This window comes from Triplophysa dalaica, chromosome 15, assembly GCF_015846415.1.
Source record: "Triplophysa dalaica isolate WHDGS20190420 chromosome 15, ASM1584641v1, whole genome shotgun sequence".
In the NCBI taxonomy this organism is placed as follows: Eukaryota; Metazoa; Chordata; class Actinopteri; order Cypriniformes; family Nemacheilidae; genus Triplophysa; species Triplophysa dalaica.
In genome coordinates this window covers 10,024,679-10,036,704 of record NC_079556.1, presented here as the reverse complement: position 1 = coordinate 10,036,704, position 12,026 = coordinate 10,024,679, and the positions used below count along the sequence as shown (strand labels likewise).

General features: G+C 39.4%; 1 protein-coding gene across 7 annotated transcripts in view; it reads left to right on the top strand.

Moving 5' to 3' along the window:
* The window catches only part of esrrga (estrogen-related receptor gamma a), a 144,394-nt gene that overhangs the window by 53,878 nt on the left and 78,490 nt on the right, over positions 1-12,026 (top strand). For 2 of the 7 annotated variants that reach the window (XM_056768325.1, XM_056768327.1), the window contains one exon: positions 619-716. The exons of the other annotated variants lie outside the window; for them this stretch is intronic. In XM_056768325.1, the coding sequence (XP_056624303.1) occupies positions 619-716 (98 nt within the window). The remainder of the gene's footprint in view (positions 1-618; positions 717-12,026) is intronic. 7 annotated transcript variants of the gene reach the window in all.

The window sequence follows — 12,026 nt, the reverse complement described above, 5'->3', positions numbered from 1 at the left end:
GACCTTTTACAAACTTATTAACCACATAAGAAGTTAACTATCAGATTTTAAAGATGTAGTATTTTTAGCAGATTTATTGGGAATTTCAGTCCTAACAAAATGATGGGTAATATTTAACCCATTGTTGGCTCAAAAAGGGTTATTGGGTTAAATTTGACCAAACAATAGGTTTTTTGACCCGACGCTTGGTTGAAAATAAACCAACATTTTAGTGTAATAAAAATGGTGTTGACACTGTCAAAAATGTTTACGGTGGATTATTTATGATTGCTTGACATTCATTTTCATTTCCTCACACTCCTTAAATTTCATTCTTTAGTTATTTTTCTGCAAACTTTAGTTTATTGTAGTTTATTTAATATAAAAGTTTATCTTATACCTTTCTCTTCTGTTTTAGTTCTACATTGTATTTTTAATATTTTGCGTTGACTATCAAGTTGGTCAGATTGTATTTCACTGCAAGATGTATACTTTATAGAACTATGTGTGTGAGAAAAACCATCTTGAATCTTGCAAACATCTTCAAGATGCTTTTTGAACAAACACAAGACACACATCAAACTAAATCTGATCAAAAAAGTATAAAATAAAAATCTTTGTGTGTGTGTGTGTGTACAGTGCAGACAGCTCCTCTTCATCCTTCTAAAGCACTTGGTGACTCTACATTGGCTTAAGGACTCCATGTATTCTTCAAGGGCAACTTCTTCCTATATAAGGTGAGCGAAATCGGACCCTAATGGCTTTGAAGGAAAGAGCGATCACGGAGAGAGTGAGGTCAGACAGAAAGCTTAAGAGAGAGATAAAGTCCCACCTCTTTATCAAAACAACAGTCCCAGTCTGAACAGTCAGTTTACTCAAGCTCCTGCCACCAAAGGGCAATGATTCTCTTCCAAAACCGAAAAAAATGGCCTTGTGGTCACCTATGTGCTTCTGTAGGCAACTGCAAATCATGCTGCCGAATAGTTGAGGCACACTGGTGTTTCTCCAGCCATGTGAGATGAACTGTGGCAGCTGCAGCGTGTGCCGTGCGGTCACTGGTGCAAGCGCCAGCGATGGCTGAGCGCTCATGCAAAAGTAGCCATCTGGATTTCATCAGCTGGTGTCAGTGGAAAGGGATTGCGATGTTAAAGCCACTTTAAAGCCTGTGGTTGAGATGAGCGTTAGAAGCGAGCATGTCATTAACCAGGCGGATGATGTTGGCTTGCCTGGGAAGATTTGGTGTTGTATGCTATTGGATCAAATAGAGACGTGATTACTAAACTACATCTTTACATTTGTTAAAGAAGGGTTCCAAGAGGGGTCAGTGTGTTGCTATGAGGTTGCTAGGGTGTTCTGGATGGTTTTTTACAGGCCCGAGCCAAAAGAGTCCCCTACCCTTTTTGATCTTGACGGTAAGAAATACTCTTGTCCAAATGTCTATATTACTATTTTTCAACCAATATATAGCATTCAGGCCACCAAAATAAAATTTATATTTTATATTAAAATGACTTTAGTAAATACGAGAGATAGGAAAAATTGCCCTAGCAAGCGCTATTAATAATTTAACATACTAATAATATTTTTGTTTGTTAATAGTGAACCTTTTTCCTTCGCCTGACTTTATATTATTAGCTGTTATAAAATCATATTTTTATAAATTTATGCGCGCTTTATTCACACTTAATTCTCTCTCTCTCTTTTTCTGTCTTTGCTTTTCTGTCATTCTGTGTCTTCATCTTCTCCCCTTCTCTTTCCCTCCTCTCTCTCCCTCTCTCCCCTATGACACTCTCTCTTCATCCCTTGCAATAAATTAATTCTCTGTTGCCTTTTCAGTTTCCAAATGAATAAGAAAGATTTGAAGCTTGGGCAATTTGTCCTGACATGAGGATATGTTTAGATGTGAGAGATGTGCTTACAGAGAGCGAGAGAGTGACATGTCGGCTGACTTGTTTTCGGAGACCTCCCTCTCCCCAGCGCTCCTTCACATTGTTCCCATGTCCTGCTTGACTGCAGGCGTCTAATCTTGAGGGGTAAGAGAGCAGAGACTCCCTTGGGTTTCTGTGCTCAGCACCTTGTTAGACGACTTCTCCAAGTGCACTGGCTCCTGCCTCTCCTGTCAACCTCCACTCGCCATCTCCTCCATCTCTATGTCTCTCAATCATTCCCTTTTTAAATCTCACTTCTGCTGAGGCACGTCGGCCCGTCGCTTTGGACTGCTGTATTAAGGTTTTAAATCTGTCATCAAACACATTCCATTGAGATGCATTGCATTTAAAATATGAAGTGTGAAAAATATTATTATTTACAGAAGGAACGGATAAATGAAGATGCATATGGCTGTATACTGGCTATTATGTGACTGCTGATGTAAATGAATGATATAATTAACTTGCAAAAAAGTTATCATGCTCAAGGAACACTTTATTTAAGTAAAAAATACAATTCTGTCATCATTTACTGACCCTCAATTTGTTTCAAACGTGTATACATTTCTTTGTTCTGTTGAATACAACATTTTTACAGGTTTGGAACAACATGAAGGTGGCAAATGATGACAGAATGCTTTTTTTTGGCAAACTATCCCTTTAACTTTCTTGCACCTCATTAAGCGTTGAGTTCGCAACCCCAGGTTCATATAAAAAATAGTGTCTGCAGCTACTAATAAATACAGCAAGAAAAGACTTTGAATTCTTTTTTGGGTAAAGAACAATAATTCAAGGCAAACATTTAGTGGTACTCTACTGTATGGTGGTTACAACTGTGTTTACAAAAGAATTGGATGCTCTTCTTTTATAAGAAGATACAAGATCATTTGTCATTGGCTCTTTACGAGTGTTTAGCAACGAAGTAAAAGGTGTTTAAGTCAGCCCGGAGCTCTTCTGTCTCATAAGGGAAAGCCCCTTGTCAGTTTGATGGACAGGACATGTGTTATCTTGATGAAGAACATAATCTTAACGTAGGGATGACAGAATGAAGCAACAGCGAGTAGCAGAAATGTGTCTGTTGACCTTATACTACCGTATCACAGTATTGCTCAGAAAAATGATGTACGTATTTATTTATTATGAATTAATACTAATCGATGATATCAATACAACATTGTCAAGTATTAAAACGTTGATCCCTGCACCCCTATAATTTAGTTCTCACTCAAAATCGGGTTTTCACAGATGATCCCTGAGTGGAAAGATGTGCTGCACCAAAATCTGAACCGCCCCTCCTCACCCCATCCCTGTAAATGCAATTAGCATGTATATGAGGAGTCTCAATGGTGTCAAATGGAATTAATTAAAAGTGTAAAACGGCCATTAAGAGAATGTTGAGGGATAAAGGCAGCAGGCGAATCCTCTCTCAAGGGTCAGACAGACAAAAAACAGGGCTCTTCATATCCCGCAGGACACGTGCAGTCATTCTAAAAATGCCAACTTGTTTTTTTCTCATCTCTCCGCCCCCCCCCCTCTTACTTTTTTAGGTGATGATAGAACCAACACTAACCGAAGAGAGCTTCACCTCCCTCTGTAGTGGCTGTGCCTTCTGTAATATGTTAAATCGCGGGGGCTAACGCTTAGAAGTAACCCGCTAGAATAAATTAATTGAAAGGATTAATGATGGATTTGCGGCGTCTACAGATGAGAGCGAGAGAGAGTTTATAGAACCTCAGAGAAGAGAAAAGTGGCTCCCTTAAGCTCCTTGAGACAGGCTGGGGGAAAAAAACCTCAATACGATCAGAAGGAAAGGACTGTTGTCTCAATTCCTTCAGCAAAGTTCTAGAAATGACCACCCTCACTTTCCATATTATGGCAACATGCAGCTAATTAGAATATGGGCGGTAAGTGCGGCTCTTAAACGCATGCTAATTATCTCGTCTCCCGTCCGTGACCGGAGTCAGGAGGTAATTGACCCGCAGCAACGTGACAACTCCAATCATCTCCCGAAATTAGTCGCCCTTTACAAGACCAGGCCTACTGCACTCCCCTTTTCGATAGGGAGAACAATCAATTTGATAAGTGGCCATGCGCTCCATTGTTTTACATTAATTAGACTAATTGCAGTGTGTTAGTCTTTGTTGCACTGTATGGGCGGCCGCTTAAAACCCAATTTTTTTCTGTACACACGGTGTCATTTTTCTTTTCCCCCGCTCGCTGCTGGAGTCTCAGTGTATCGCTGCGGTTGTAAGTCAGTACGGGTTTGAGCTGTTATGAAGGCAGGGTTGTGTGACCGTGCCTTTGATTGGATTTCAAAATGTGGGCTATGTCCCATAAACCATGTCTACGCCTAGGACAAAAATATAGGCCATGTCTTATTCATATAGCATTAGCCTAAAGGCGCTCTCATCTAGCTTTATATTTATAACCTGGATTATCTTACCCACTGATCAGCGTTAATGGCGTATTTAGCCCCGGATGTGGAGATGCACCTGATATAAGACTTAAGATGGGAGGAGATATCACGACTCCATTGAAGGGCGGTCCGTTAAATTATCACGAATGCAATGTGTCTCTCCAATGCAATCCCTCTTTCAAATTATTTTTTGGCATAAAAAGTTTCAGGAGGTGAGAGCATGCTGCACAAGTTTGGTCAACAGCACAGCGCTACTATTGCAGTTCAGGAGAAGCGAATGTAGTTTTGGACATGTTATTGATCGCACATCATGTCCGAGGTGGATTCTACTGTGGAAATTCTCAATACGCCAACTGAGTTTCTAGTCTCAAATATTGCCAGATTCTGACTGTGTTTGGTTCTCATTCTAGTTTAGGACAAGAGCTACCCTCATGTAAGTCTACCATCCACTTAATACATTTTTTATCTATTTTAATCTATTTTTGTTATTACATTTAACACGCGTCCCAGTCCCCGAAGTCTTAAAAGTGATTTGCAGTGCACTTAACCTTAAACCTAAGAGAGTGGAGTAAGGCTGTCTCAAGCTTAAGGTTTGTCTTTATTTAACTCCGTAGATAATACTGAATATTAAGTCAAAACCGGGTTCACTGAGCAGTTAGCAATTTTGCAACTTGACTATTTCTCATGTTCCTTTTTCATCTCGGACTCGGTCACACTGCAAACCTGTCACAATACAAACACTGCATTAGCTCAGTTTCAGCATAATTTTGATAGGGCAGCAGCCTCAGGGCTAACGTTTTGGATGGCTTACATGCCCTTTCAGTGACGAAATGTCTGCTGGAATATGCATACAATCAAAGGAGAATGCCGCAGTTAAAATCTACACTTACATTACACTTTAAGCAATGCTGGATATGGACGAGGTTCACTGGGGGGAATCAAGTTGATGACATTTTAATTTCAGATGCAGAAATTAAAACTGTATGTATGTATGATGTGTGCATAGCGTTTGGAGGCCATTTTGTGGATAAATGATGGAAATCCTCTTTATTTTGGGGTGTCTGTCCCCTTGAAATCACTTTCCCCCCATTTCCAGCCCTGTAATAAAATATTATTTTTGCTTATTTACCATTCCATTCCATTTTCTACCGCTTATCCGAACTACCTCAGGTCACGGGGAGCCTGTGCCTATCTCAGGAGTCATCGGGCATCAAGGCAGGATACACCCTGGATGGAGTGCCAACCCATCACAGGGCGCTTATTTACCATATTCAACATATATTGCCGTATACAGTACAAAATCAACACATTTGCAATATGTCATTTTTGTACAAAAAAATATATCTTTAAGCCCCGACCCTTGACGGTAATTACAGGAACTTCCTTGAAAAAGGTTTCCTATGTGTTCCCAAAGCTATATATTTTTCTTTTCTTGAAAAGGGATTGGGTTTGTTTGGTGGGAATAAGCATGCTATGTGAGATGTAAGGAACTGAGGCACATTTGGAGGTGTGTGAAGCAAAGAAGTCTCATACCTGCTGTCTCCTCTGAGTCTGGAGCCTCCCCAGAGATCTACTTAAGGGAACGCATGAAAATGAACAAGGAAGTGCTTCATCTTTCCTCACACTACCATGCGCTTTAGCCTGAATTGTATTGTTATACTCTCCGCCAATTTTTCCATTGTGTCTGAATCATGACGTCTGTTGTTTTCTCATATCTGTAGCTGCTTAATGTTGGCTGATGCATTCCTCCTGAAGGCCAAGTTGTGGCTGCCCATATCTCTGAGGGGAAATCTAGCTGAGTGGCTTTATCTGAAATGGAGAGAAAGCAGGAGGCACCGGGCTCTCTAAGTGAACCAAATGTTGCTCCTGGCAACAGCAGATATGGCCGTCTCCAGTACTGTGCCTGGAGATGAAAGTGCCATTGGGCCCCGTGCCTGTACATGAGTTTCCCCTGGAACTGAGAGGTTGGTGGCTGAATCCGAGAAAGGTAATCATGCAACTAAGGACAGAGAGACTTTTAATCTGTTTCATGTAGTTTTATAGTTAGATATATATAAGGGATTGTCACATTTTAGTGGGTTTTTGATGTAACCTTTAATCTGTGAATCTGATGATTCCACAGATGAGTGTATGTTTAGAGTTGTATCTCTATCCCAGACCACTTTAAATTCCGACTGAATATTGGTTTACTCAGCAATAGGTCGATTAGAAAAGTTAAACATGTTAGACTCACTTCATGTTGTTTGTAAATACAGGAAAGACATAGGAACCAGTTGTTGAGTCATTTGTCAGGTTGCGTTGCGTAAAATCACCCTTCACTGTGATGCCGTGTTGTAGACCTGACACATTCTCTCAGCTGAACTAGTGATGATTTCCCAGACTGCTTTGCATATCCCATTAATATTTTATTGCAATCATCCATATCTGTGTGAAGAGGTTGACCTGAGCACCCGTGTGTCAGCCCCGTTGCTTGTAGAACAAAATGTGGTTTACATGAAACAATTAAAACAGAATCTCAAAGGCCTTTAACAGGTCCAGCGTAAGAAGCCCAAGCCAGTTACAGAACAACAAGGCCTTTAACATAAAGCAACTTTGACAATATAGAGTAAAACTATGCATCTGTGTTTGGTTTTGTTTGTGTTTTTCTCAGTGGTTCGCAAAGCCTCATATCAGCACAATGTGATGTCTGCTCTCCCATGTCTCAGGCTGGAATTGTCAGAGATTAAAGATGTGTCTATGTTTTGTACAGGCTCTGATTACAATAGTGTATTTATGGCATATGAGCACACAGGCTTTTAATTGAAATCATTCATCAATAGCTTCTATGACTTGCCTTGATTAAGCTCTCTCATGTGTCCGTGTACTGTAGCCTAACATTGTGGCTTTCTGCGTCCCTTTTTATGATTATGTTTATCATAGTATAAAGTGCGAAAAAAGACTTGATGATGCAATACGTGTTATTTCAATATTTGTAGATCTCCGTGTCAGGACCTCACTGGTCAAAATAATTCACAATAATGATTTTAAAGCGATATCTATTGATTTTTTTTACTACATTAAAAAAATAATTTATTTTTAATAATCAGTCCAAATTATTTTTAATTTCACAATAATAATATTATTATTGTAGGCCAATGGATCACACTGACGTAGAAAGAGACCGTTTGTAATCATTGTGACTCATAAGGCAAATTGTTAAACAGGTGCTAAATAATTTAAAATATTATCATATGTGTAGTATTAACATAGTGATAATCATGATTTTTTTTTTATCATATCAAAATGCCAAAATATTTACAGAAATATTCTGATCTCTTTTACATATTGATGATAGAAAAAAAGAAAGAAAAGAGAATGAAAAAAAAACTTTACATTAACTTATACAGGAAGTGAAAAACCAATATCGAACTAACAAGTAAAAAGAAAATAACCCTCCCCAAAAAAACATCTACCTGTATATACGTGTATAGAAATAAATATACATAATTTCATAACTAAATAATAATTGGCACAGGTTGATACAGAAAACTTATATAGTTAAATCGTGAGAATTAGGAAATTACGAAATGTTTAGCAATATAATACTGATACATTCAATATAATATCGTCTAATCACCTTCAACCACATTTATATGATAATCAAGATTTTAATGTGACGGTTATTGACCATACCGGTATATTGTGACACTCCTACAGTTTCTTGCACATTTTACATATCAGGTATTTTAGTGGCATTTTTATCTGGATCCATTGTTCATTTCCCACCCTTATAGTTGCTCTGCTTTCATATTAAATCATATCTTTTCAGGTTAGAAATGACAATTTCCATGATACGAGCTTCACAGCTCGTAATTTGCCATTGAGATTATATACTGTAAACTGTTTTGGATTGTTAACTTCTGTGAAATGCTACATAAACTTCTGTGAAAAACATAAATAACACTTGGGTGCTCCTTTCCCACGAGCCAAGAACGATGTGGGAGAATATTTCAGGAAATACGAGCTGTTTATGCATATTTATTTCTGTTGACATTTTAATTATTTTGAGTACCGTTGGAAAGATCATGTATAAAGTCCTATAATGCCCCCTCTAATTAGTATCACCTCCAAATTAAAACGGAGGACTTTGGGAATGCTGTCATTTTCAGAAGGCCATATTGGAATTATGTTTCAATCAGCAGGCGTGAAATAATTACTTGTACTCTTCTAACTGCCCGCATTTACCAAACGGCCTGCAATTTACAGCCATCATGTCCGGCAAAAGCAATCAATGGGGTGGCTATAAATTCTGGCGCAGTCAAACAGACAGATATTGTTTGTGTATGATTGTGAAACATTAGAACGCCACTGCAGCTCTGCCGCGCTGATACCTTGATATTGATGCTTGGGAACTGTGGATGTTTTTTCTGCTGTTTGCCTCTTATAAAATGGTTGACACTTATCATTTTCAAGTCAGTCTTATGGTATTTTAAAAGAAAAGAATAGGAGAGTTCCAAAAGAGATTGTTCAGAAACCTGAAAACATGTGCTGCGTCCCAATCCGCATACTTACCGTCCTAAATAGTATTCGAAAGTAGTAGTATGTTGAAAAGAGTCTTGAAAAGAGCCACTTCCTGTTAGTATGTCCCAGTGCGTGCATATTGTTTTGCTACACACTACAATGTATGTACACTCACCTAAAGGATTATTAGGAACACCATACTAATACTGTGTTGACCCCCTTTCACCTTCAGAACTGCCTTAATTCTACGTGGCATTGATTCAACAAGGTGCTGAAAGCATTCTTGAGATATGTTGGCCCAAATTGTTAGGATAGCATCTTGCAGTTGATGGAGATTTGTGGGATGCACGAAACTCCCGTTCCAACACATCCCAAAGATGCTCTATTGGGTTGAGATCTGGTGACTGTGAGGGCCATTTTAGTTCAGTGAACTCATTGTCATGTTCAAGAAACCAATTTGAAATGATTCGAGCTTTTTGACATGGTGCATTATCCTGCTGGAAGTAGCCATTAGAGGATGGGTACATGGTGGTCATAAAGGGATGGACATGGTCAGAAACAATGCTCAGGTAGGCCGTGGCATTTAAACGATGTCCAATTGGCACTAAGGGGCCTAAAGTGTGCCAAGAAAACATCCCCCACACCTTAACACCACCACCATAATTGCATTAATGAGAAATTGAACAGGTGTTCCTAATAATCCTTTAGGTGACTGTACTTTTCCATTACATACTTACTTTTAGTACATACTTTTAGTGCATAGTATAAATAAACGAATTGGGACGCATCACTGGTCTTTGATCAGAATATTGTTGACTAAATTACTGTAATATTACAACAAATAACCGTACGTCCGGTTGTAAATTTGTTAAAAGGAAGTAAATAAAGCATGATTCTGTGTTTTAAAGACAGCAACAAAACATAAACAAACGTTATGTGGTCCTTAAACGTTACATGGAACTTACAAAGAATAAGTATTGCTTCCATGTAACTTACAAAAATGAATGCACAATAAAATACATTATAAATTAATTATAATATAAATTAAATATAAAATTATATTATAAACAAACACGGATCAAAAGTTAACTTCGGGCCATGCGCATGTGTCCGATAAAGCCGTTTATACAAAGATATACTGTGAACCTAAAAAGAACGCCAGATCTGTTTAAAACCAGCTGTCACTTTTTGTTCCGTTTGTTCATATTTCTTGTATTTTGTTTATAAACAGTAATTTCATCCAGGCTGGTTGTTTTACCTCTACAGATATCAATTTCGCTCGCCGCTGGCCTGCCTTGAGAATAATTCGACAATCAAGTAAACCTCCCTAAAGCATTCACACTGGAAAAACGGACCATCACTTCAGCCGGGTAAAGACCACAGACTCTTTGAACACATGAGGAACGAACACTGTTAGCAACGTGCATGCTCAAGCACACGCAGACGCTAAACAGATCAAAACGCGAGAATACCTTTCACATGCAAAACACATTAAACTTGTTTTTCTGTTTTTTAAGTCGTCCTTGAAAACGACGTCCCTCTTGTTTCTCGCAATCTTTATTATTAGTGGAATTATTCACCGGCGAAGGTGTGCGCTGGCTGAATAAATTTAGCGGAGATCTTGTGCAGATGCTCCTGGCTGGCATACATTTGTGCTCCGTTAACAAAGAAGCCAGAGACACTTAATCCCGTCGGAATACCGCACTCATGTTCTGTTTGAAACCAACATAATTAAAGTCACCCTCTGAAGTAACCTATTTATATAAAGAAAGCTCTCGTACAACCGTAGACTCCCATGAATAACCCGTAGGAGGGCCGGCGGTATAATTACTTCACATTTCTAATTTAGGTGAGGGAATATTTGTTATCAAACCTGGAGGAGGGGGGGTTGGAATTCGAGTGAATGGGGGGTGGGGGGACAGTATTCAGTTTCAAGTGAGAGGACATAACTGGATCTGTGAAGCACTTTATGGAGGCGTGGCAGGGGGGTGCTTCCATGGGAGGTCAGGACGCGCATGTGCAGTCTGCGTGCGATACAGGTACCCAGTCAGTTTGACATTCTGTCATCCACACCCTCGCTGCGAACAGCCGTAAATCACGCTGGTTTATTGCCAAGAACCGATGACGCGCCGTGATTGGCTCCGTATTTCATTGGCTAAACTTTGTAATTTTATTTGTTTTTCACGCGCCGTGTTGGTTCTCCACAGCTCTGGGGTTCCAATCAATCTTGATGTTCTTGTCTATGAAGAGAAATGGGAGAACATGAAGGAAAGCTGAGATACCACATTCCATAAGTCACTGACATCGCTGGCTGAAAACTGTTTGTGTGAGGAGGTGTTGAGCTGTGGCAGTAAACTAGCGCGCAGATTGACTTTTGTTGTTTACAGTGGCCCCTGGAACGAGGCAGAGCTCCCATTGCATTGTGGGTAGGTGTGTAAACACGCACGTGTTTGTGCGAGTGTGTGTTTGGCCGTGTGAGTTTATCATAAAGCGCGGCAGCTCTCCAGGTGCATATTAGTGATAAAGGAAGGTGAGGGGCTTTGTTTTTCTTTAACGAGGCGTCACACTCCATCGCTCGCACCAAATGGTTGATGGGTGGACTCTCTGAGACACAAACACACAAACGCAACACAGAGAGGCCAAGTTTGTGTATAAAGATAAGAATAACATTGAATTATACATGTAAAGGCTTTACTTAAAGTCAAACTTTCTAAGCGAGTAGTGTCCGCCTACACATGCTGTACATTCGTAAAAATAATTTTCCATTAAACCTACAAATTTGATTTGTAACGCCTTGCATGTAATGCATTCGTTATTTTTATAGTGACATCTGTGTGCGCCCGTCGTAGAAACTGTGCAACTGAGAAACAATTCATCTTAGATTTCATCATGCGGAATTTTCCTATTGTGATGCAACAGGCTCAATGGCATTTCCTCTGAGGACTTGAGAGAGAAGGGACAAGTGTGGCTCTTCACATTAATAGTCTTTAAGTCAATAAATGATTTCTTTTATCTGCCGTTCTTAGAGAGACCGGGGATCTCCTTTATTAAAATGAGCGACGCTTTGATGGAATAAAAGTAGCAAATACAATCCCACGCGATGCGTTCTCTCCTCTTTGTCTAGCCTCAGTCATCTTTCTGTTTTCAAGCTTTGTGCTACCCTGCTCTCCAGGTGTTTGATTTCTTCATTTATTTGGGGCTTT